Source organism: Schistocerca americana, chromosome 9, assembly GCF_021461395.2.
Source record: "Schistocerca americana isolate TAMUIC-IGC-003095 chromosome 9, iqSchAmer2.1, whole genome shotgun sequence".
NCBI lineage: Eukaryota > Metazoa > Arthropoda > Insecta > Orthoptera > Acrididae > Schistocerca > Schistocerca americana.
In genome coordinates, this window is record NC_060127.1 from 103,887,615 (window position 1) to 103,914,321 (window position 26,707).

Genomic DNA, 26,707 nt, shown 5'->3' on the forward strand with positions numbered 1-26,707 from the left:
GAGTAGGAATTAAAATCCATAGAGAAGAAATAAAAACTTTGAGGTTCGCCAATGACACAGCAAAGGACATGGAAGAGCAATTGAACGGAATGGACAGTGTCTTGAAAGGAGGATATATGATGAGCATCAACAAAAGCAAAACGAGGATAATGGAATGTAGTCGAATTAAGTCGGGTGATGCTGAGGGAATTAGATTAGGAAATGAGATAATTAAAGTAGTAAATGAGCTTTGCTATTTGGGGAGCAAAATAACTGATGATGGTCGAAGTAGAGAGGATACAAAATGTAGACTGGCAATGGCAAGAAAAGCGTTTCTGAAGAAGAGAAATTTGTTAAGATCGAGTATGGATTCAAATGTCAAAATGGTTCAAATGGCTCTAAGCACTATGGGACTTAACGTCGGAGGTCATCAGTCCCCTAGACTTAGAACTACTGAAACCTAACTAATCTAAGGACATCACACATATCCATGCCCGAGGCAGGATTTGAACCTGCGACCGCTGTAGCCGCGTATTTGTGTGGTGTGTAGCCATTTATGAAAGAGAAACATGGACAATAAATAGTTTAGACAAGAAGAGAATTGAAGCTTTCGAAATGTGGTGCTACAGAAGAATGCTGAATATTAGATGGATAGACCATATAACTAATTAGGAGGTATCGAATGGAATTGAGGAGAAGAGAAATTTGTGGCATAACTTGACTAGAAGAAGGGATCGGTTGGTAGAGCCTGTTCTGAGGCATCAAAGGGTCACCAATTTAGTACTGGAGGGCAGCGTGGAGGGTAAAAATCGTAGAGGGAGACCAAGAGATGAATACACTAAGCAGATTCAAAAGGAAGTAGGTGCAGTAAGTACTGGGAGATGAAGAAGCCTGCACAGGATAGAGTAGCATGGAGAGCTGCATCAAACCAGTCTCAGGACTGAAGACCACAACAACAACAACACTGCAAGATCACAGGTTAAAGTGGGCACGAGGCAAGCCATTGCGAACGTAAAATGCTGATATATTAATAACCAGTATAAGGCCAGAATGTTGAATGTAAGCAAGCAAACGTGCGTGTTTTGTGCAATGTGTTATGCAGGTGCCGAATGTCAGTTTGAGACATGGAGTTCCATGCGTGTTGTACTTCGCTAGTCAGTACTGAAGTTGTCGTCCGTTGACGTCCCATATGTGTTCGATTGGAGACAGATCTGGTGATGGAGCAGGCCAAAGCAATATGTCGACACTCTGTAGAGCATTCCTGGAATGCTGTTCATGAGTGGCAGCCTAACAGATCGGCTCACCATGTGACGCTACAACGCAGTCCTTGGTATGAATTTTTTCGCTTGCTTAACACAGGCAACTGTTTGTTTACGATGTATTGTCTAGTGTAAATATGTACTGTAAATACTATGTTTGAATTATGTAATATTTAACACTTCCAAGTCAGGGCATATTTAGTTAACGCTGAAGTCAGAGAGATTGTTTTGTCGTGCCGCTGGGCGCGGGAGCGCGCCAGCGGGCAGTAGTAGCAGTGACGCCGTGCTCGGGGTAAGACGTACAGTCGAGTGCTGCTGGTCCTAGCTGTGTTACATCTAACGGCTAGTGTGTGGATCTAAGTACGACGGGAAAGTAATGGTCGGCATATCTGGAAGTTATTATGGATTAATGGGCATAGTGCTGAAGAAACGAGGACTTAAATGTGAAGCGCACTGTGGGCCCGAGTCGCAACAGTAAAAGCTCGATGCCACATTGTGTCGCCGCCGTGGACTTCCGTCGATCCACCGACAACGAGGGAAGTAAGACTACGTAATTTTCGTAGGATAAAATTGTAGGAGGCTTGCCAGTGACTGTGCTTTTGTCTGACAAATTTCTCTTCTTCAGAAACGCTTTCCTTACCATTGCCATTCTACATTTTATGTCCTCTCTACTGCGACCATCATCAGTTATTTTGCTCCCCAAATAGCAAAACTCCTTTACTACTTTAAGTGTCTCATTTCCTAATCTAATTCCCTCAGCATCACCCGACTTCATTCGACTACATTCCATTATCCTCGGTTTGCTTTTGTTGATGCTCATCTTATATCCTCCTCTCAAGACACTGTCCATTCCATTCAACTGCTCTTCCAGGTCCTTTGCTGTGTCATCGGCGAACCTCAAAGTTTTTATTTCTTCTCTATGGATTTTAATTCCTACTCCGAATTTTTCTTTCGTTTCTTTTACTGCTTGCTCAATATACAGATTGAATAACATCGGGGAGAGACTACAACCCTGTCTCACTCCCTTCCCAACCACTGCTTCCCTTTCATCCCCCTCGACTCTTATAACTGCCATCTGGTTTCCGTACAAATTGTAAATAGCCCTTCGCTCCCTGTATTTTACCCCTGCCACCTTCAGAATTTGAAAGAGAGTATTGCAGTCAACATTGTCAAAAGCTTTTTCTGAGTCTACAAATGCTAGAAACATAGGTTTGCCTTTCCTTAATCTATTTTCTAAGATATGTCGTAGGGTCAGTACTGCCTCACGTGTTTCTACATTTCTACGGGGTCCAAACTGACCTTCCCCGAGATCGGGGAAGAGTGTATTTAAAGAGAACCTGATTTGGATCCTCATCGTTACGCTACTGGAGCCACTCTTATGCGACTAGTGCGACATTTTTGAACAGACGTCATTTTCAGATGTAGAAAGACGCCTACCAACTTTCGTCACACAACTCCCTCATGGTGTTGCGACTTTGTTCCGTCAGTGCATTACTTCCATTTGTGAAGACGTTGTCCATTACAGACCTTCATGCTCGCAATCATGCTTGTTCTTCTTACTGCATGTGACTTGTCCCTTTCTCTACTAAAGGGTTAATGCGGCCATGGTGGCTTTACTTCATAAACTGCGCTCTCCCCCCTAAACGTTAAGTTTGCGAACTATACTATGGCACTGCTTCTCTTGCCGCGTACAACTGGCAACGCAGCAATCTCCTGCGTCTGGGCGGGCATGCGCGAGCCGCCAAGATAAAATAATTGAACTATAGATCTTGAAGTATCTTCGTGTACGGTCTTCTAATGAATGGCGCAGCTGCCAGTCTCCTAAAATTACTTGTGTACTACGTGACACTTCCTTATGCATCGATGTTAAGTAACATGTTTTCAACTATGGCGGAACATCTTCTCCATTTAACACTTTTTCAAACAGCCTCCTTAGCATCTCCAACAATTTCGGTGGACCAAACTTCATCAGCTGTGTGTGTATTGATCCACAGTCTGATGCCTTCTTCATCTTACAGCTCCTCACAGCCTGTTGAAGAACTTTTATATGTAAACGTCATGACTCCACCTTCTGCATCCTCACGTCACATCTATGTGAAACTTCACGCCGATTTTCCTAGAACAAAAAATACACTAGTGACCATTAAAATTGCTACACAACGAAGATGACGTGCTACAAACGCTTAAGTTAACCGACAGGAAGAAGATGCTGTGATATGCAAATGATTAGCTTTTCAGAGCATTCACACAAGGTTGGCGCCGATGGCGACACCTACAACGTGCTGACATGAGGAAAGTTTCCAACCGATTTCTCATACACAAACAGCAGTTGACAGGCGTTGCCTGGTGAAACGTTGTTGTGATGCCTCGTGTAAGGAGGAGAAATGCGTACCATCACGTTTCCGACTTTGATAAAGGTCGGATTGTAGCCTATCGCGATTGCAGTTTATCGTATTGCGACATTGCTGCTCGCGTTGGTCGAGATCCAATGACTGTTAGCTGAATATGGAATCGGTGGGTTCAGGAGGGTAATACGGAACACCGTGCTGGATCCCAACGGCCTCGTATCACTAGCAGTCGAGATGACAGGCATCCTATCTGTATGGCTGTAACGGATCGTGCAGCCACGTCTCGATCCCTGAGTCAACAGATGGGTCGTTTGCAAGACAACAACCATCTGCACGAACAGTTCGACGACGTTTGCAGCACATGGACCATCAGCTCGGAGACCATGGCTGCAGTTACCCTTGACGCTGCATCACAGACAGGAGCGCCTGCGAAAGTGTACTCAACGACGAACCTGGGTGCACGAATGGTAAAACGTCATTTTTTTTGGATGAATCCAGGTTCTGTTTACAGCATCATGATGGTTGCATCCGTGTTTGGCGACATCGCGGTGAACGCACATTGGAAGCGTGTATTCGTCATGGCCATACTGGCGTATCACCCAGCGTGATGGTATGGGGTGCCATTGGTTACACGTCTCAGTCACCTCTTGTTCGCATTGACGACACTTCGAACTGTGGTCATTACATATCAGATGTGTTATGACCCGTGGCTCTACCCTTCATTCGATCCCTGCGAAACCCTACATTTCAGCAGGATAATGCACGACCGCATGTTGCAGGTCATGTAAGGGCATTTGTGGATACAGAAAATGTTCGACTGCTGCCCTGGCCATCACATTTTCCAGATCTCTCACCACTTGAAAACGTCTGGTCAATGGTGGCCGAGCAGCTGGCTCGTCACAACACGCAAGTCACTACTCTTGATAAACTGTGGTATCGTGTTGAAGCTGCATGGGCAGCTGTACCTGTACACGCCATCCAAGCTCTGTCTGACTCAATGCCCAGGCGTATCAAGGCCGTTGTTACGACCAGAGGGGGTTGTTCTAGGTACTGATTTCTCAGGATCTATGCACACAAATTGCTTGAAAATGTAATCACATGTCAGTTCCAGTATAATGTATTTTCCAATGAATACCCGTTTATCATCTGCATTTCTTCTTGGTGTAATACTTTTAATGGCCAGTAGTGTACTTTTTCCACTGACAATGACTGGTAGTACTATGATGGAAATTATCACTAGCAGACGCTGGCATTGACTTGATTGTTCTCCATGCCTCACCACTACGAGCCCCATCAATTATCCTCTCTACATATTCACATATTTCTTCCTACAGCTTGTTTCAATTCTTTAACTCATCTCTTTTTACCTCTCTATTTAGTGTCCTTAATCTATCTCTAGTTTGACCGCCATTTACACTCAGGAGAGACAAAGAATCTTCTTTTTTCCTTTCGATCATCTCTGCTATTTCTACATCCCACCAAACTGGTCCCATTTTCTTTTCACAGTCTCCAAATGCTCCTTTCGCTGCTTTGTCGATGCTTGTCTGGCCCTCTTCCTATGCTCATATTCCTCTTCAACTGTTCTCTCCGGACTCTCCAACTTATTTGGCAGTCTCTGTTGGTGTAAGTACTTAGTACTACCATCCCATAAACCAATGATTTTCAACCCTTTTGAATACTTGACACCTTTCGCAATTAACAGCACTACCCGACATCTAGGCTAGCAAAGTGGCCATAGATTTGCTTTTAAATGACGTTTTGGGTTGTCAGAAATGTCCCGTCGGTTGTTTTAACTTCTGTGATAATTCTTCCACGTCTTCGATTCGGTTCGCGTATGGTATGATTATGGATGCTTCTTCACCACAACCAGCACCCTGCGTTCTCGTATGTATTTGGAATCATTGTATCTGTTTTCTTCTCTGAGCCAAAATTTTTGGATTTGATTCGTTTGGTCGGAACATAATTTCCAACGACAGAGGCGTACACTTTGTATAGGTCCCGCAGGCACTGGAAATAAAACTCGGCTGTTTTTCTGTACCAGAAACTTTTCTCCCGCGAACAGCCGATCATTTTCCTCAGTCGCGGATTCGCTCATTTTAGCCACCAGGTCAGGGAAGAATTGTAGGAAGTAAACTTCCTTTCGCATTCCTGCCAAGTTTTGTCGAAAAGCTCGTGGCATTCGGTATCTTGCAAGTGTGCACCGTTAGCTTCCAATAACTTCTACCGCGGTAGGTGGCCTTTTTCTCCATATTAATTCTGCATATAAATGCAGCGTCGTCAGACTTCTGTGTGCAGGATATTAGTCTTTAAGCTGATAGATACGTATGCCCTACCAAAGCGACTTGCCGAGCAATCAGTAATGAACGTAAAAGCAGGCGTGTCACCGTCTTTGTGTTCCCACGTGTCAGTTAAATGGAACTCTTTAATTATGCATTTTAATTCAGCAAACGAGTTGAGATTAGGGACTCGATCTTTGGGACACAGGACACAGTTAAAAATCTCCCGCTGAAATGATATTATGATAATGAACTCCAAAGAGATGGACAATTTTATATATAAAAGCTATGCTTGGTTGCGTCGTTAGCTGCCCCCACATGGAGCTTGTATACACTGGAGAGCCAAAGAAACTGGTACACCTGCGTAATACCGTATGTGGCGCCCGCGAGCACGCAGAAGTGTCGCAACACTACGTAGCATGGACTCGACTAATGTCTAAAGTAGTGCTGGAACGAACTGACACCATGAATCCTGCAGGGCTGTCCATAAGTCCGCAAGAGTACGACGGGGTGGAGATCTCTTTGGAACAGCACGTTGCAAGGCATCCCAGATATGCTCAATAATGTTCCTGTCTGGTGAGTTTGATGGCCGGCGGAAATGTTTAAACTCATAAGTGTGTTCCTGGAGCCATCCTGTAACAATTATGGACATGTGGGGTGTCGCACTGCCCTGCTGGAGTTGTCCAGGTCTGTCAGAATGCACAATGGACATGAAGAGATGCAGATGATCAGACAAGATGCTTACGTACGTGTCACCTGTCAGAGTCTTATCTAGAAGTATCAGGGGTCCCATATCACTCCAACTCCACACGCTCCACACCATTACAGAGCCTCCAACAGCTTGAACAGTCCCCTGCTGACATGCAGGGTCCATGGATTCATGTAGTTGTCTCCATACCAGTACACGGCCTTCCGCTTGATACAATATGAAACGAGACATGTTTCCAGTCATCAATACTCCAATGTCGGTGTGGACGGACCGAGGCGAGGCGTAAAGCTTTTTGTCGTGCATTCATGAAGGGTACACGAGTGAGCCTTCGGCTTCAAAACCCCATATCGATGATGTTTCGTTGAATGGATCGAACGCTGACGCTTGGTGATGGCCCAGCATTGAAGTCTGCAGAAATATGCGGAAGGGTTGAGATGTTGACTGCCAAACACAAGCATCCCATTGCTAGCACTGTTCACATTATTTTGGCTATCTCCTGTAGAAACCAACGAAATCATCACAAACTACGATGGTCACTCCAAAAGAAATGCACACTATTTTTTTTTTTAAATCCATCTTTTATTCTACATGTTTGAAAGTTTTACAGTGTGTAGATACATCCTTTAGGAACAATATTTTCATTTCTCCACATAATTTCCATCCCTCTCAACTGCCTTGCGCCATCTTGGAACCAGCGCCTGTATAGCCGCACAGCAAAATTCTGGACCAACCTGTTGGAGCCACTGTTTGGCAGCGTGCACAAGGGAGTCATCATCTTCAAACCTTGTTCCACGAAGAGAGTCCTTCAGTTTCCCAAAGAGATGATAGTCACATGGAGCCAGGTCAGCATTGTAAGGCGGGTGTTTCAGTGTTGTCCATCCGAGTTTTGTGATCGCTTCCACGGTTTTTTGACTTACGTGTGGTCGTCCATTGTCGTGCAACAGCAAAACAGCCTGCTTTTGCCGGTGTGGTCGAATTCAACTCAGTCCATCTTGAAGTTTCTTCAGTGTCGTCACATATGCATCAGAATTTATGGTGGCTCATCTTGTCGTGATGTCCACAAGCAAGAGTCCTTCGGAATCGAAAGACACCGTAGCCACAACTTTTCCAGTAGAAGGTGTGGTTTCGAACATTTTTTTTTCTTGGGTGAATTTGTATGATGCCACTCCATTGATTGCCTCTTCGTCTCTGGCGAAAAATTATGGAGCCATGTTTCATCACCTGTCACAATTGTTCCAAGAAATTCATCTCCACCATTCTCGTACAGTTCCAAAAGTTCGCTGCATACCGTTTTTCTTGTTTCTTTGTGAGCGACTGTCAACATCCAGGGAGCCCACCTGGCACAAACCTTTTTTAACACTAACACTTTCAGTATTCTGCAAACACTTCCTTGCCCTATCCCAACGTAGCGTGACAATTCGTTCGTGTGGGCAGTACGAGGCCTGCCGCTGCGAGGACAATCCTCAATATTTCCGCGCCCGCTTTCATCACATAACCTGCTCGCCCACCGATTAACTGTAATGCGATCGACAGCAGCATCTCCATACGTCTTTTTCAACCTCTTGTGGATGTTCCTCACTGTCTCGTTTTCACAGCACAGGAATTCTACTACAGCTCGTTGCTTCTGACAAACGTCAAGTGCAGCAGCCACCTCGAAGACGTGCTGTGACGGCGCCACTCACGGGAACAGGTTGAACTGAGTTTTTAAAACAAGCGGGAAGCATGTATCTACACACTGCAAGGCTTTCACACATGCAGAATGAAAACTGTATTTTTACAAAAATAGTGTGCATTTCTTTTGGAGTGACCCTCGTAAAATCGCAGATTCTCCAAAAAGAGATTCAAATTCATAACAGTTCGGTTTAACATAGCTTCAAGCTGTTTGCTCTATTTAAGTTCACTCATACTTGCATCTTCCTGTATTCTCGAAAACACGAGTGCTATTGCGGAAAGCCGAAATAAGCGGTCAGACTTACCGCAGGCTAGCGAGATGGCAGCAGCTCGCAGCAAAGGTAGCCGGTGGGAGCAGACTATGAAATTATAATGAAATCCAGCTGCTTACTGGCGCTGATAGATCAACGGAGAAAATTGAAAAATTGTACCCCGACCAGGATTCAAACCCGGGATCTTCTGCTTACATAGCGGATGCTCTAGCCGACTGAGCCACTCTTTTTTTTCCTTTTTTTTTTTTTTTTTATTGCAGAGGACTGCCAATCCTCTGACCGAACACGCTGAGCTACCGTGCCGGCATCTGGACACAGAGGATAGTGCGACTGCAGGGACTTATCTCTGGCACATTCCTTGTGAGACCCACATTTCCAACTCATTGTACACACACTACGTTTGTAGTGCCCCTGCCCACTATACTCATTACTCTGGCCAGTGTATGTGCCGAATCCCGTAAGAGTTTGAGCAGTGTGAGTGCATCCGCACTGAAGACGACCATTGGCCGGTAAGTCTCATCTACATGAATCTTCATGTAGGAAGCAGACTACGCTACCCGAGGACGACTCACGGCCAGGCCCAACTTCCAAATGTCTCAACCATGTTTCCACAACCTGTACTCGTACGCCCAGTACGTATATTCCAGTACAGAGGAGACATTTTACTTCTCCACGAGACTCAGAGGGCCATAGACTCGGGTTCACAGGTAGACGCCGTGTTTCTTGACTCCCGCAAGGCGTTCGATACAGTTCCCCACAGTCGTTTAATGAACAAAGTAAGAGCATATGGACTATCAGACCAATTGTGTGATTGGATTGAAGAGTTCCTAGGTAACAGAACGCAGCATTTCATTCTCAATGCAGAGAAGTCTTCCGAAGTAAGAGTGATTTCAGGTGTGCCGCAGGAGAGTGCCGTAGGACCGTTGCTATTCACATTATACATAAATGACCTTGTGGATGACATCGGAAGTTCACTGAGGCTTTTTGCGGATGATGCTGTCGTATATCGAGAGGTTGTAACAATGGAAAATTGTACTGAAATGCAGGAGGATCTGCAGCGAATTGACGCGTGGTGCAGGGAATGGCAATTGAATCTCGATGTAGACAAGTGTAATGTGCTGCGAATACATGGAAAGAAAGATCCCTTATCATTTAGCTGCAATATACCAGGTCAGCAACTGGAAGGAGTTAATTCCATAAATTATCTGGGAGTAGGCATTAGGAGTGATTTAAAATGGAATGATCATACAAAGTTGATTGTCGGTAAAGCAGATACCAGACTGAGATTAATTGGAAGAATCCTAAGAAAATGCAGTGCGAAAAGAAAGGAAGTAGGTTACAGTACGCTTGTTCGTCCACTGCTTGAATACTGCTCAGCAGTGTGGGATCCGTACCAGATAGGGTTGATAGAAGAGATAGAGAAGATCCAACGGAGGGCAGCGCGCTTCGTTACAGGATTATTTAGTAATCGCGAAAGCGTTACGGAGATGATAGATAAACTCCAGTGGAAGACTGTGCAGGAGAGACGCTCAGTAGCTCGGTACGGGCTTTTGTCAAAGTTTCGAGAACATACCTTCACCGAGGAGTCAAGCAGTGTATTGCTCCCTCCTACGTATATCTCGCGAAGAGACTATGAGGGTAAAATCAGAGAGATTAGAGCCCACACAGAGGCATACCGACAATCCTTCTTTCCACGAACAATTCAAGACTGGAAGAGAAGGGAGAACCGATAGAGGTACTCAAGGTACCCTACGCCACACACCGTCAGGTGGCATGCGGAGTATGGATTTAGATGTAGAAAGTCGCTTGCCTGACATCGGCTGATAAATACGATATTGCAGTGCCTGTGTTATTCTGATTAAGACCCAAACATGCACATAAGTCCGAAAGGCACTTTGCATCATACTTCGGAATAACACAGGCACTACAATATACTACTTCCAGGTACATGTCAACGATAGACATGAGAAAAGAAACAAAACGAGCCCTGTTTATATAGCATTTATAGGTTCTAGGTTACATCGTCCATACAGCAGCATTAAATATGGTACATTAATACGGTTCTTATCTGTATCTACAGGCATAATAAAACTCAAAATACAAAGTCATTTTATTGAAATATTTTGTTGGAAAGGTTATAGGTAGCAATGACTAACGCAACGTATCTACAGTAGCAAGGCTTTAAAAGCAAAGTTAGTGCTCAAAATGACCAGAAGACCCAAAGAAACACATTTGTGATCTCTCAGGTTTTCGCGGTGTCATTGATTACACTGTGCTTCCCCGTGGCCCGCAGCACACTGTACCTGCTTTCAATGTTTTTCCACTCAGACCAGCTGCTGGATAGCTTTTCCGGGTTTTTACATTGCCCATCTTTCCATTTCTCCACACACTGGCACAGTTCTTCGCATGCCCTGTTTGTTTCTTCAAGTCCAGGACAGCCTAATAGGTGCTGGAGCTCCTTGCAGATGTCTTCCTTTATTTGCTCAACGTGCTTTTGGCCACAATGAAAGAAGAAATGCCCCACAAAGTCGCGGTCATCTTTAATTGCCTTCGGAACCATCGCACCCACTTTGAGTTTGTACATGTCGCCGCCCAAGTCTAGCAGCTTGTTTCTCTCAACAATGTCTGAACATGGCGCAGCAACCGTGTTTGCGACTATCATCCTTGAAAATGGACCTGCACTTCGCTTCAGGGGGGCGTTAGTTAATAACACCAGTGCATAGCAGCTGTAATCCTGTAGTTTATTTTTAAATTTATTGAAAGATTTCCAATAATTGATAATGGCGAAGGGGTATTTCTTATAGGACGTATCATTGGAGTTGTCATTGTAATAGTCATTGGAATTGTCATCGACATTATCGTTCTCATTGTCGGAGAAACAGTCATTAGCATAGCAGTTGGCGTAGTTGTCAGCATGGTCTGTGTCACAGCTGTTGTCATAGTCATCACCATCGTAGTCGGCGTAGTAGTCGACATTGTTGTCGTCACAGTCGTCAGCATAATCATCATCGTCGTCGACATTGTCGCTGACATAGTCGTCGGCATAGTCGAAGCCACAGTTCTCTGCGTACTCAGCAGTATAGCCGTAGGCATAAATGTCGGTAGAGTTGTCAGAATAGTCATTGGAATAGCTGTCAGCATAGTAATCGAGATAGTAATCGGCATTTTCTTCAGTGTCTTTGTTGCCGCTGTTGTCAGCATAATTGTCGACATTGTCGTCGGCATAGTCTTCGGCATAGTCATCGTCATATTCTTCAGCGTAGTCATCGGCATTTTCTTTGACGTAGTCATCAGCATAATTGTCATCACTTTCTTCAGCATAGTCATTTGCATCATCGACACTTTCATCGGCATAGTCATTGACATAGTCATCAACACCGTCTTTTGCAGTGTTATTGGCAGTGTCGTCGGCACAGTCATCAGTGCTGTCATCATTACAAACATTGGCACTGTCTTCGGCACTCTCACTGACCCGGCAATCAGTCCATTCATTATTCCAGTCATGAGAACAGTCATCAGAGCAGTCATTAGCACTGTTATTCGCATAGTCATTGCTATGCTCATAGATATAGTCATTGTCACAATCATCATCATTGACACTGGAACAGTAATTGGCATTGTCATCACTATAGTCATTGGCATAGACATTGGCATAGACATCGGCATTCTCATTGGCTTTCTCATTGACACAGTCATCAGCCCAGTCTTCAGAACTGTCACTGGCAGTGTCATTGGCGCTGTCATCAGCACAGTAACAGGCACGGTCATCAGTCCAATAATCAGCACAGTCATTGACAGAATAACAGTCACATTCATCAGCACAATCATTGGCACAGTCATTGGTACTGTCAACGGCATGGTCATTGGCCCAGTTGTCAGCCCATTCAATGGCGCATTCATCGCCACAATTGGCAGAGTCATAGGCGCATTCATCAGCCCAGTCAATGGCCGAGCCTTTGTCACAGTCATCATCACTGTCATTGGCACAGCCATTATCACTGTCATTGCAACAGTCATGAGTCCAATCATCAGGAGAGCCATCAGCACACTGATTGTCATATTCATTGTGACAGTCATTCCCACTGTCACCAGCACATCCACTGGCCCAGTCACTGAGACAGACCTCAGCCCAGCCATCAGCACATTCATTAGCAGAGTCACTGGAACAGTCATAATTACCATCGTCAGCAGAGTCATTGGAACAGTCATAATCATTGTCACCAGCACAATAACTGGCGTAATCAACAACACAGTCATTGGCATAGCCATTTGCACAGACATTGGTCCATTCATCAGCCCAGTCAATGGCCAAGCCTTTGTCACAGTCATTGGAACTGTCATCATCACTGTCATTTGCTCTGTCATCATCACTGTCATTGGCACAGCCATTATCACTGTCATTGCAAGAGTCATGAGTCCAATCATCAGGAGAGCCATCAGCACACTGATTGTCATATTCATTGTGACAGTCATTCCCACTGTCACCAGCACATCCACTGGCCCAGTCACTGAGCCAGACCTCAGCCCAGCCATCAGCACATTCATTAGCAGAGTCACTGGAACAGTCATAATTACCATCGTCAGCAGAGTCATTGGAACAGTCATAATCATTGTCACCAGCACAATAACTGGCGTAATCAACAACACAGTCACTGGCATAGTCATTCGCACAGACATTGGTCCATTCGTCAACCCAGTCAATGGCCAAGCCTTTGTCACAGTCATTGGAACTGTCATCATCACTGTCATTTGCTCTGTCATCATCACTGTCATTGGCACAGCCATTATCACTGTCATTGCAAGAGTCATGAGTCCAATCATCAGGAGAGCCATCAGCACACTTATTGTCATATTCATTGTGACAGTCATTCCCACTGTCACCAGCACATCCACTGGCCCAGCCACTGAGCCAGACCTCAGCCCAGCCATCAGCACAGTCATTAGCAGAGTCACTGGAACAGTCATAATTACCATCGTCAGCAGAGTCATTGGAACAGTCATAATCATTGTCACCAGCACAATAACTCGCGCAATCAACAACACAGTCACTGGCATAGTCATTTGCACAGACATTGGTCCATTCGTCAGCCCAGTCAACGGCCAAGCCTTTGTCACAGTCATTGGAACTGTCATCATCGCGGTCATCACCACAGTCATCAGCAGAGTCATCAGAACAGTCATTAGCACTGTCATCAGCAGAGTTATTGGCCCAGCCATAAGCCCAGCTGTCAGAACAATCGTCAGCACAGTCATCAGAGCATTTATTGCCACTGTCACTAACGTGGTCATAAGGCCACTCCTCAACCCAATCAGCAAAGTCATCAGTGCAGTCAACAGGAAAGTCATTTGCACAGTCATTGCCACTGTCATCAGCACAGTCATTGGCACAATCATTAAGCCAGTCATCAGCAGAGTCAGCACAGTCATCAGAGCATTTATTGCCACTGTCACTAACGTGGTCATAAGGCCACTCCTCAACCCAATCAGCAAAGTCATCAGTGCAGTCAACAGGAAAGTCATTTGCACAGTCATTGCCACTGTCATCAGCACAGTCATTGGCACAATCATTAAGCCAGTCATCAGCAGAGTCAGCACAGTCATCAGAGCATTTATTGCCACTGTCACTAACGTGGTCATAAGGCCACTCCTCAACCCAATCAGCAAAGTCATCAGTGCAGTCAACAGGAAAGTCATTTGCACAGTCATTGCCACTGTCATCAGCACAGTCATTGGCACAATCATTAAGCCAGTCATCAGCAGAGTCAGCACAGTCATCAGAGCATTTATTGCCACTGTCACTAACGTGGTCATAAGGCCACTCCTCAACCCAATCAGCAAAGTCATCAGTGCAGTCAACAGGAAAGTCATTTGCACAGTCATTGCCACTGTCATCAGCACAGTCATTGGCACAATCATTAAGCCAGTCATCAGCACAGTCATCGGCCCAGCCATTGGCGAACGCGTTGGTCCAGTCATTAGCAAGTAAATTATCATTGGATTTGTTTTTCTTCTTTGGAAACAGGTCAGCTTCCGTGAGTATTTTATGTTTCTTAGACACCTTATGTTTCAACTGCACCAGCAAGATGTATTTTTCACCCAGATTGTCCACGCTGTTCCATGTAACAACGATGTCGTCAAATATGTGCCAAACACTGCGGTTATCGGACGCCAGCTCGAAGTTTGGCAGCTGTTTTGTGAGGCAGCGGAGGAAGACCAGTGCGATGACTTGCTCTTCGTAGCGGAACCCGTGCCCTTTCCTTCGTTTCCTTCGTAATCCTTTGTCTGGATCCCTGCAAAACACAAAGAAAAGTCTTGTTTCAATCAGTCTCTTAGAAAGCTACCAATCATTAGAAAAGTTCAGACCTGTAGACGTTTGATCAGCCATGGCTGCAATTGATTATGGTGTCCGGTTGCAATACTGGAGTGTATCATTTATTTATTGAACACGATCTGATGGGGCATTCACACTTTCTCTAACAACAGACCATGAAGTGCACACATGAAAATTTCTACAAAACACAGTTTGTCAAGCTTCTCAATGCAACGAGGTGTTAACTTCGCTGCTGTTTCCGCTTCAGCCGATGTACAATTTCTTAAGGAGATCGTATCTCAATACTAACTCATCTACAGAAGTTTTATTCTTAATTGTGGCTTATAATTACATCATTTACACTGTTTCCAAACACCTGGAGTGCATACAAGAGATCTAAAAGGAATACTGAAAATGCCTTAGAAATAGTGGTGGGCAGGAAATCGCGTATCTGTTAGAAATCACAGTGACTGAGAAGTCACAGATATCACAGTAGCAACTTTACAGAATCTAACTGCGATTTCAGTCACAGTTTGCAGTCGCAAGTAGTATTTCACATTGAAAGACGTGAGCTATCTATTGGTCGAATTTAGCACTGCTTTCTGCGATTTCCGTGACAAGTCGCAACTAAGAGTCGCAAGTAGCAACTAAAAAGCGCGGTTAACAGTGGCATCTGTTGGCCGGAGTTCGTACTACGCCCATCTCTGCGGTACGCTATGGAGTCTAACTGCGATTTCCGTGACAAGTCGCAACTAAGAGTCGCAAGTAGCAACTAAAAAGCGCGGTTAACAGTGGCATCTGTTGGCCAAAGTTCGTACTACGTCCATCTCTGCGGTACGCTATGGAGTCTAACTGCGATTTCCGTGACAAGTCGCAACTAAGAGTCGCAAGTAGCAACTAAAAAGCGCGGTTAACAGTGGCATCTGTTGGCCGGAGTTCGTACTACACCCATCTCTGCGGTACGCTATGGAGTCTAACTGCGATTTCCGTGACAAGTCGCAACTAAGAGTCGCAAGTAGCAACTAAAAAGCGCGGTTAACAGTGGCATCTGTTGGCCAAAGTTCGTACTACGTCCATCTCTGCGGTACGCTATGGAGTCTAACTGCGATTTCCGTGACAAGTCGCAACTAAGAGTCGCAAGTAGCAACTAAAAAGCGCGGTTAACAGTGCTATCTGTGGGTCAAAGTTCGTACTACGTCCATCTCTGCGGTACGCTATGGAGTCTAACTGCGATTTCAGTGACAAGTCGCAACTAAGAGTCGCAAGTAGCAACTAAAAAGCGCAGTTAGCACTGCCATCTGTTGAGCAAAGTTCATACTACGCTATTCGCTACCGAGTCAAACTGCGATTCCTGTGACAAATCGCAACTAAGAGTCGCAAGTAGCATCTAAAAAGCGCAGTTAACATACTTTTCCTAGTGTCATCTGTTGACCGACGTATGTACTTCGTTATGAGAGCCTTGTGCCTCACGAGATCAATGTGCTGTGTGTGTATGTGAAGGGCTTATTTCAATAGTGGTACAAGTCCATTTTTGTTAATTTTGAGGTATAGAGTCGTAAAGTTAAATGAGTGCTGAAAAATCTGCAGTTGAGATACCAGAAATATTCAAGCATATGGCTTCTTGCTAGAGATGAACCTTTATTTATGTTTGTTTGGATCACTAATTTCAGAAGCATTATAGACAGAAAAGTGTAGGTAATGGACTTGTACCACTATTGAAATAAGCCCTTCATATTATATGACGACATGCACATTCAGCATCAGTTATGGTTGGTCAAATACTGCTGTGACTCTGAATGTATTATATTAATAAGAAGCGACATTGCCTTTTTCTCCTGAAAATATCAAGTAACGTAACAAATGTGTTTGATTCTGCTTCCAATATGACAGTTTTGGTTAATACTCCACATGCCTACAGGACTTTGCAATGTTAACACAGCAGAACTCAGACATCTGTATAAGTGTAGAGAAATGAAAACAGTCATATGAATGCCTCACTTTTGTTCCGACACAGTTCAAGACTCGGGAGAAAAGTTTTACACCTGGTGTTCTACATGGCAACTTCACACACAAGAACTTTTTGCCGACACTACTACCACCTACATAAGTAAGCTTTTCTTGTGTCACTTTCAAGTAATGCACTTAAGCTGTTCCTGATTTAACTGGAAGATCTGTACTTCCCACTTTCATATCAACAGCCTCAAAATGCATATTGTAGACTTCGAGTCTCGCACTGCACTATGTTCATAATGTTTTGCGTCATCGCTTTAGGTACACATCTTGTTATTTAGCAGTAGGAAAGTGAAATTCAATTGAAAATATCGCATATGATGACTTGCTAAAAGCCCAGATGGCGATGGTCAGGCTGTTGCTAACATGAAGAAAGTGATGACAAAGATTACGATGATTTTGATGCATCCAGCAAGTCTTTGAGGTGACATCACAGTAAATGATATGTGAGTAGGAAGAAGGAATAATGAATGGATGAGTGACAATAAGACAATGGAGACAAATGGGTCATTATGCCTTGGTGTGTGGGGATTTGTAGGACTCAGAGAAGGGTGTGTAAATGGAAGTTGGAGCACCAAGGAGTGAAGGTGGGTCAAGAGCCTGGGAGCACATTGGGACTTGGACTGTAGCTGATAGGACAGGTAGATATCAGGATGGATTTCTGGATCGGAGAGAGGGAATCTGTTGAAGTTTTCTTCTTGTAAGACATGGACAGTGTGGAGGTGGAGGGATGGTGAGGTGTGTTTGGATAGGTGTGGCAGTAACCCAGGATTGGAGGTGATTAGGTAGATTAGAGCCAGCTCTATTTTACTTTCACCCTGCTGCAGAAATTTGTTGGCAATGACCAAATTGTTGCTCTTTAACCATGCACTTGAAAAGGTAAAATGAGTGATATTAATGATATAATGATGGTGATACGATCTAAAATTATTTTATAATAAGGATAATATGGCACGATATCCTGCTAGCTGTGGATGGTGGCTGGGAAGTAGTAAATATTGAAGGGAATGTTATATTGAAAAACATTCAGGATATCTATATGGGAAGGAACTTACGAGGGTAATCCCAAAAGTAAGCTCTCCTATTTTTTATAAGTACATAGACCCTGTTTATTTCTACAATGGTTTACATCAATTTACAGCTTGAACATTTAGCTGTTTTTCGACACAATCACCATTTCTGTCGATGCATTTTTGTAGACGCTGTGGCAGTTTTTGTATGCCCATGTCATACCAGCTCGCCGCCATGTTCTTCAGAGAATTATGAGCCTCTTCTTTCACCTCGTCGTCGGAGCTGAATCGCTTTCCGGCCAAATGTTCTTTTAACCTAGGGAACAGGTGACAGTCACTGGGCGCCAAGTCAGGCCTATAGGGTGGGTGGGTGATTATGTTCCACTGAAACTGTTGCAGCAGAGCAACGGTTTGCCGAGCAATGTGTGGACGAGCGTTGTCACGGAGAATTTGTACGCCCTTGCTCCACATTCATCTACATCTACATCCATACTGCACAAGCCACCTCACGGTATGTGGCAGAGGGTACCTTGAGTACTTCTTCTCCGGTTCTGAATTGCCCATTTGAGTTTTTTCAGAGTCTCACAGTACCTGTCAGCTTTAGTTGTGGACCCAGCGATTCAGCTCCGACGACGAGGTGAAAGAAGAGGTTCATAACTTTCTGAACAACATGGCGGCGAGCTGGTATGACATGGACATACAAAAACTGCCACAGCGTCTACAAAAATGCATCGACAGAAATGGTGATTATGTCGAAAAATAGCTAAATTGATGTAAACCATTCTAGAAATAAACAGGTCTATGTACTTATAAAAAAAATAGGAGACCTTACTTTTAGGATTACCCTCGTATAACTAACATTTAGATATTAGGAGATGAGTGGGCTGCCAGTTGGGCAACCAAAAAGTGGATTGGTGTCTTCAGTTGGTATAGACAGGGTAGACTATGGTTGAAAGGAATAGTAATTTCACAGGGATGCATGATCTGGGAATGAAAAGTGATTGAAATTACACTGGGAAATGATGTGGAGAGCTTGTAAATGAAGGGAAGGTGGGATGTATAGATAGAGGCAAGTTTCTCAGGAATGGATCACACAATAACGTATTGGCGCTCAAGTTTATGGCAAACGTAGAACAAGTGCAAGTGTTCTAGGCGTATAAGATGGTGTGGGAAGTACATGAGCTGGTACTAAATATGACGAGGAGGAGGTAATTGGACATGGAAAGTGAGGTGCAGAGAAAGTAATTCCGGATTTGGAGGCAGCGATGGAACTTGGGAGAAGCCAAGGTAAGGACAGAGGTGACGAGGGTTTTTTATTTGTGGATGAAAGGCTGGAATGAGTCAAGCTGGATGCGTCAGGACAATAAATCCTTCCGAAATGCCTCTGCTTTCTCTCAGCAGCTCTTCCAGCAAATCGTACTCCCATGCCCACAAAGGTGAAAGCCTCATCGCCCCTGGACAATGCACTCTATCAGAGAGTAGCAAACTCAGAGAGGGTGCAGGGCGAGCGCTCATAATGCAACTGGGGGACTCTTATTACTGAGAACCCTTGGAGAAAAGCATGGGATAAAAGGACTGTCAACAAGTATGACGACTGGAAACGTAAACTGTTCAAGAGATTTGGAACCAAAGGTCGTCTGAGAATGGTGACATGTCATATAAAACTGTGATCAACAAGACTGAACCTCTACTGACAAAAGCTCAAAAGATTTAGGAGAATACTCAATGATTTATAGTCGAGTACCATAGGAATCAAGAGCATCGGCAGAAGTAGGAATTCTTATAAACAAAAAATGGAAAATGAAGATATAGTCATACTCATACCATCATTGGAAATGACAAATATAAGACTAGTGCAAATTTGGGATTAAGACAAGGATGTACTTAGTCTCCGATTCTTTTTAAAATCTACAGGGTGATTCAAAAAGAATACCACAACTTTAGGAATTTAAAACTCTGCAACGACAAAAGGCAGAGCTAAGCACTATCTGTCGGCGAATTAAGGGAGCTATAAAGTTTCATTTAGTTGTACATTTGTTCGCCATTTCAGCCAATAAAGTTTTTGGTCCCTTTTTCTTCGAAGGTGCTACTGTAACTGAACTACAGTATCTGGAGATGTTAGAGAATTGGCTGTTCCCTCAGCTCGAACAAGAAGCACAACAATTCATATTTCAGCAGGATGGAGTACCACCACATTGGCACTTATCTGTCCGCAACTACCTGAACGTCAACTACCTGAGGTGATGGATCGGCCGCCAGGCAGCCCGTGACAGAGCACTTCATCACTGGCCTCCAAGAAGCCCTGATCTTACCCCCTGCGATTTTTTCTTATGGGAGTATGTTAAGGATATGGTGTTTCGGCCACCTCTCCCAGCCACCATTGATGATTTGAAACGAGAAATAACAGCAGCTATCCAAACTGTTACGCCTGATATGCTACAGAGTGTGTGGAACGAGTTGGAGTATCGGGTTGATATTGCTCGTGTGTCTGGAGGGGGCCATATTGAACATCTCTGAACTTGTTTTTGAGTGAAAAAAAACCTTTTTAAATACTCTTTGTAATGATGTATAACAGAAGGTTATATTATGTTTCTTTCATTAAATACACATTTTTAAAGTTGTGGTATTCTTTTTGAATCACCCTGTATATTGACGACATGAAGAGGCAGTGGAGAAGTAAATTAAGTTTTTCTACCGACGATTTCAACGAAAGGGTGTATTCTATGTCATTTCTCTTTGCTGATAATAGATTTGTGACTGCTGATAGTGAGCTGTGGCCGGCTCGCGTTGATGCCGTTTCTTCTTTGGCATTTTCTCACAATCGAGTGGCGTCTTATTTCTCCCTGAGTTACTACCATAACGAGTTGTTGACTTGCCTCTGTCAGTGGCAGCAGCAGCGTATATCGATACTAGTAGTGCTGTACTATCTTTGGTGTGACCGCTACATTTCCGTGTGGTGGTGTGTGTGGCAGTCGCAAAGACCTTGTAAAAAATAACTAGACTCACTGATGGCGCTGCAGTCGCGGAATAATTTGAACCTTCGGCTGGACGCCATTATAGTGGTTGTAGTCTGATGTGTTGTGTAGTATTGTTGTTTATGAAGACCCTGATTCAACGTTGTATATTTGTTGGGGCGTACATACAGCATTCGTTACTCGTAATTCTACTGTCTGTACGTTCCAATCAAAAGAAGTACAATGGTGAAGAGTTGTGCAGCGATTAATTGTACAAATAAATTCGAGAAAGGAACGAATATTACATTTCACAGGTATGTGAATATTTTAAGCTGTTTTGTATGTCAGTGCACTTGCTTAATAAATGTTTTTGTAACACGGTATTAGCATAATGTCTGTGCATCTATTTGCAGGTTTCCTTTCTCAAAACCACAGCTGTTACAAAAATGGTTACACGCTGTCAGGAGGCAAGATTTCCGACCGACAGAATACCATTTTATATGTTCTGATCATTTTGAAGAAAGTTGGCTGATCGGTAGTGTTTTCATGGTCTAGGTTAGGCTGACACTTGATAATTTGGTCTTGAGTTGCCAAAGCACTATGCCATATATAACGCACTTCTCGTCATAAAATTTAAAGCAAGGTAGAGTCAGAAAATATCTATTAATATAATGGGTAAATCTTCGAGTATTTTAATGCATTTTGCGTACATCTATCGTAAATGAACAACGAAAAATGCTAGGGGTCCAGTACATAACTTTTAGCTACGGCAGATTCCATGTAGTACGTAAGATAAATTCATAAACAGTGACTAGTTGCTTCCAGAATGAGATTTTCACTCTGCAGCGGAGTGTGCGCTGATATGAAACTTCCTGGCAGATTAAAACTGTGTGTCCGACCGAGACTTGAAACTTGGGACCTTTGCCTTTCGCGGGCAAGTGCTCTACCAACTGAGCTACCGAAGCACGACTCACGCCCGCTACTCACAGATTTACTTCTGCCAGTGACTAGTTGCTGTTTGTTCATAAATTAAAAAGTATATTGTAGTAACGTATTTAAATGAGGCATTATGTTTGCGACCTAACTCAAGGGAAGGCATTTTATAACCAAAAGCGATGTATAAACATTCGAACTCCGCGCGTCAGTTTACCACCCTAATGGCCGCCGGCCAGCTATTCAATTTGTCCGCTCTTCACAGTCGACCACTCGTGCGGTTGTGGGGGCCTGGGCAGTCGATTTGTTGTGACGCAGCAGCGAGGAAGTCTCTGCAGCATAAAGGTCCGGGTGGGACCGCTGTTGGTGTGCACGCATGGTCGGATTGTGAGGCGCTGGCTGCGAGAGCTACAAAGTCCGTTGCCCACCGAACCTGGACACTGAAGTTGAGTGATCAGTTAACCTGTTATGAAGCATCAACTGCTGTGACATCTTTTCCTTCATTGCCTGTTGTTGCTTCCTGGCCCGTTTCAGCTAGCAGCATCGTATGGTGTGTTGCAGTTGGCGAAATTTTGCAGCCGTCTTCCAGCATGGTCTTTAACTATTAAATTGGTTGTTACTTATCAGTGAAGTGCACATGTGGTATTTTCTGCCTTGTGGCCGTTAATGCCACAGTTACCTGCCCTGGTCGTTAGTGTAGCTTTCCGGCAGTGCTTTTCCTTGCCGTGTTGATGACGTCCAGTATGGCGTGTAGTTCGACAGCCTTTTAGTTGTTCGTTCATATTTTTTTCTTAGAGTGATTATTGTGCCTTGGCTGTTTTTAGACGCCAATTTGGAAGATGTAGTGCTACTGGTATCTTTGTGCTCAGCTAATACTTTCCATTGTCGTGCCGTTGGTCGGGTGGAAGGGAATTGATTAGGTTGTTGGTCAGTCTTTCAGCCGTCCCTGGGTTGGGTTGCCATCCGGTTATTTAACCTTACGCTTGGCTGCCTGTCTCACCTCACCTTACATTAGAGCTACCTCCTCAGGCCGACCCTTGGAACACTTCTGAGCACCACTGTTCTGTTGGTTTCAGATTGTGATTTTCACTTTAGTCTGAAGTACTGAGCGAGGCCTTCAGCCGTCTATTAACTTAGTTTGTTTTAATTTTAAAATAAGGCCTTCAGCCGACTTAAATTAAAATTTGAAGATTGATTTGTTTAAAAACTAAATTATGAAAGTTTGTTTTATCCGAAATTCTTGTTATTCAGGCCTTAAGCCCTGAGTTGTTCAATGTCCAGTGTGTGGCCTTCAGCCGAGCCTTTATGTGAAATATTTTTAAGATAAGGCCTTCAGCCATCTTAAATTAAAATTTGAAGATTCATTTGTTTAAAACTTTTTTTTTTTTAAATTTGCTGTATCTGAAATTCTTGTTATCCAGGCCCTAGGCCCTGAGTTGTTCAATGTCTTGTGAGTGGCCTTCAGCCTAGTACATACGTGAAATTTTTTTTTAAGTAAGGCCTTCAGCTGCGTGTATTCTTTAAAGCAATTTTTTATAACTTCAGGCCTTCAGCCATTCTTTTTTTTGGTGTGGTTTTGGGCCTTCAGCCCAGGAGGTATCTCAAGTTTTCTTAACTAGGCCTTCAGCCATATTGTTTTATTTTGATCCTTTTAAGGCAATTTGTAATTAAGTGGTTCTTAGGAAAATAAAAGTTTGTGTGTTTTGTGCAACTGACAGTAACTGATTACGGACCCCCCTCCACAACCATAACCTGATCCACTCTACCTTGCAAAACCAGATTTCAACTGGTAGCAGAGCGTGGGTATGATTGTGATATTGCCATTCCAGTTACTGTTAGTTTGAATTTTATTTCTGTTAGTGTTGCACCATATTGTTTTGGTTGTTGATTGTTTCAGGTGACTTATTTTAATGACGGTCAGGCTGTGCCTGGGGACTGACCTGTTGAGGAAGGACCACCTTGTTTATGAGTTGGCGATAAGGCGCCAGCCTATTGAGGGCAGTGTTCCGGACTTAATGGCCCCCTTGCGTGCTACCGTTCTTCACATGGTTGACGTCATACTGGAGGCAGCCTTTGAATTCTTGCTTAAGGCTGTTAGGGGCCTTGAGGGCACCATTTGTGTTTTGGAAGGCATTCAACCTGGTGACAGTCATTTGGACAGGATGTGGGCACAGTTAGTGCATTTAACCAATTGGATAACTGATTTAGGCATGTTAGGTTTGGAGGATCATAAAAAATTAACCGTCGATTTGGGGTCTTTGGTTAATGCATTCCAGTTTAAGCTTGCATGTTTAGAAGAGGATTGAAGAGTGGGACTTGCTATATCAAGGGCCAGCCTGGTGGGTGTTGTTGTTATATCCTCCGTGAAGTTAGACACAGTATTTGCCAAATTGCCTAATCCTCTGGCGTATTTCTTTCGAGATATTACTGAATTAGTTGTAGATGAACTTGAGCAGGTCAAAAACTTATTATGGTTGTTGGTTCATCTTGAACAACATGCTGCTGCCTTTCGCGTTCTGTACCAAGTAGTTTTGTCACTGTTGTACCCATTAGCTAGAGGTGAGTTGCGGAACCTCCTATCCCAAACCATGGCAGAAGGGTTTTCCTTACAGCAATGACGGGAGCTTGTCATTAACCAGTGATTGACCACAGGAGTTCGGAAAGAGCTTTAGTGTCGTTACATTTGGGAGATGCAGCAGGATAAACTGGAGTTACATCAGTATGTCGACAGAGTTCAGACAGCCTGCTTGTTGATTGATTTGCCAGAACGGGAGTTGGTGTCTTGTTCTTAGGGGAATGCGAGTGGCAGATAAGTGGCACTTTGTTTTTAGTGTTCGTCCTTCATCCCGGGAAGAGCTCCATTCCACTGTTGTAGCGATATCTGCGTTTCCGCTTGTGAAGGATCAGGCCACGGGCGTTACCAAGGGAAATTCCGAATTGCCTACATCGGCTGAGGCTGTTAAAAGGGATCCCTGGCGTTGCTTCGTGTGTGGTAGCAGGGCTCATTTAGTGCGCTCTTGCATTCAACCTCATGCACCCAGAGCCAATAAATGACGCCATGGTAGGGCAGCGACCTTGGGATCGAGCCTTTAAACCTTGGTGTATCCGTTTTGTCGCTCTCTCATCGCTCTTGCCTTATATTTGTTCTCGAGTAGGTGGGGAACCAATTTGTGCTCTTTTGGATTCTGGTAGCTCCCTTTCACTATTGAGCTTCGAATGGTTTCTTGAATTTGGCTGGCTGGCTCTGAGAACTATGCGACTTAACTTCTGAGGTCATCAGTCGCCTAGAACTTAGAACTAATTAAACCTAACTAACCTAAGGACAACACACACATCCATGCTCGAGGCAGGATTCGAACCTGCGACCGTAGCGGTCACGCGGTTCCAGACTGAAGCGCCTTTAACCGCACGGCCACACCGGCCGGCTCTTGAATTTGGTCATCTTACAAAACTTCAGTAGGTCTCTTCTCCGGTGCAGCGATGTCGGGTGGCCAATGGCGAGGTGTTGCCTCTGGATGGTTGCATCCGAGGGAGTATATCGGTTGGGGATTTCTCCTGGCCCTTGTCATTTCCCTTGGTCAAGGAGCTGCCGGTCGATTTAATTTTGGGGTGTGATTTCATCAATAAAACTGGGTTAGTCTTGGATAATTTCGGGCACACCTTCTTCTTTATGTTCGCTCCTCGGAGAAGTTTGGTCTCTTGAGTGTGTTAAACGTACTGTGCATCGAAATGCCGGCATCCTGGCTGTTGAGGCTGTGCCTAATGAGTTCGATGTCGTCCCACATCAGGCCTCTCAGTTACAGGATTTGCTACAGAGGTTCCCTGAGCTTGTCAGTAATACGTTGGGCGTTACTAATGTTCTTAATTACCATATCCGTCTATCTAACGATATTCCTGTTAGGCAGTCCCCATATCGCCTCTCACTCCCTAAGGTGAAGGCACTAAGAGCTAAAATATCCAAAATGCTTGAACTAGGGGTTATTAGGCCTTCGACATCTGCCTATGCTTCCCCCGTATTCCTTGTCCCCAACGATCAGGGCGGCATTTTTGGTCACTTGTTGACTACCGGCGCCTGATCACTAAGGCTGTCCTCGAGTTTGTTCCTCTACCTGATGTTCATAACTCCTTTACTTAGTTTGCTGGTGCTAATTGGTTTACTGTTCTTGATTTGAACCAAGCCTATTATCAGATTCCCTTAGCTGAAGAATGTAAACATGTTACTGCATTTTGTACTGACTGGAATCTGTTTGAGTTTAACAGGGTTTCCTTTGGTTTGGCTACTGGTGCAGCCGTTCTTACTCGTTTTCTGGATAATATCCTTGGGGACTTGAAATTAGTCTCTGTGTACAATTATCTGGACGACTTAGTCATTTACAGCCGTTCATTTCAGGACCATTTGGATCATATCCAGCAAGTTTTTTTGAGGTTGCAGGGAGCCGGGTTAATTGTCAAACCCAGTGAATTGACGTTAGCCAGGCAGCAGGTGTCCTTCTTAGGGCAACTAGTATCAGGCGAGAGTATTCGCATCGACCAGGAACGAACTAAGGCATTAAAGAGCTCTGCCTCCGCCCACTGATAAACGTGGAATTGCTAGGTTCATAGGCATGGCGAATTATTTTAGGCGTCTTGTCCGTAATTTTGCTCAGTTGACTACTCCCTTAAAAGAACTGCGCCGGAAAGGAGTGCGTTTTGAATGGGGACCTGCCCAAGAGACGGCGTTTGACCACATTAAGGCAGCTGTAGCCAACCCTCCAGTTCTCGGTTTACCGGACTTCAATAAAAGGTTTATTGTCCAAACTGACGCATCTAACGCGGGTATTTCGGTTGTCCTCCTCCAGGAGTTCGAAGGTCTCAGGCAGCCATTAGCGTACGCGTCTCGTCGGTTCACCAGTGCCGAACTTAAGTATTCCGTCTGCGAGTGCGAGGCGTTGGCCGTTTTGTTCGCTGGAGAAGTACATACACTCCTGGAAATGGAA

The 26,707-nt window shown here is 44.3% G+C and overlaps 1 protein-coding gene across 1 annotated transcript in view; it reads right to left on the minus strand.

The window, feature by feature from the left end:
* LOC124550705 (cysteine-rich, acidic integral membrane protein-like) overlaps positions 1–26,707 on the minus strand; it is a 57,113-nt gene that overhangs the window by 11,136 nt on the left and 19,270 nt on the right. Inside the window, exon 2 of the mRNA XM_047125427.1 lies at positions 11,546–14,804. Within this exon, the coding sequence (XP_046981383.1) occupies positions 11,546–14,804 (3,259 nt within the window). The remainder of the gene's footprint in view (positions 1–11,545; positions 14,805–26,707) is intronic.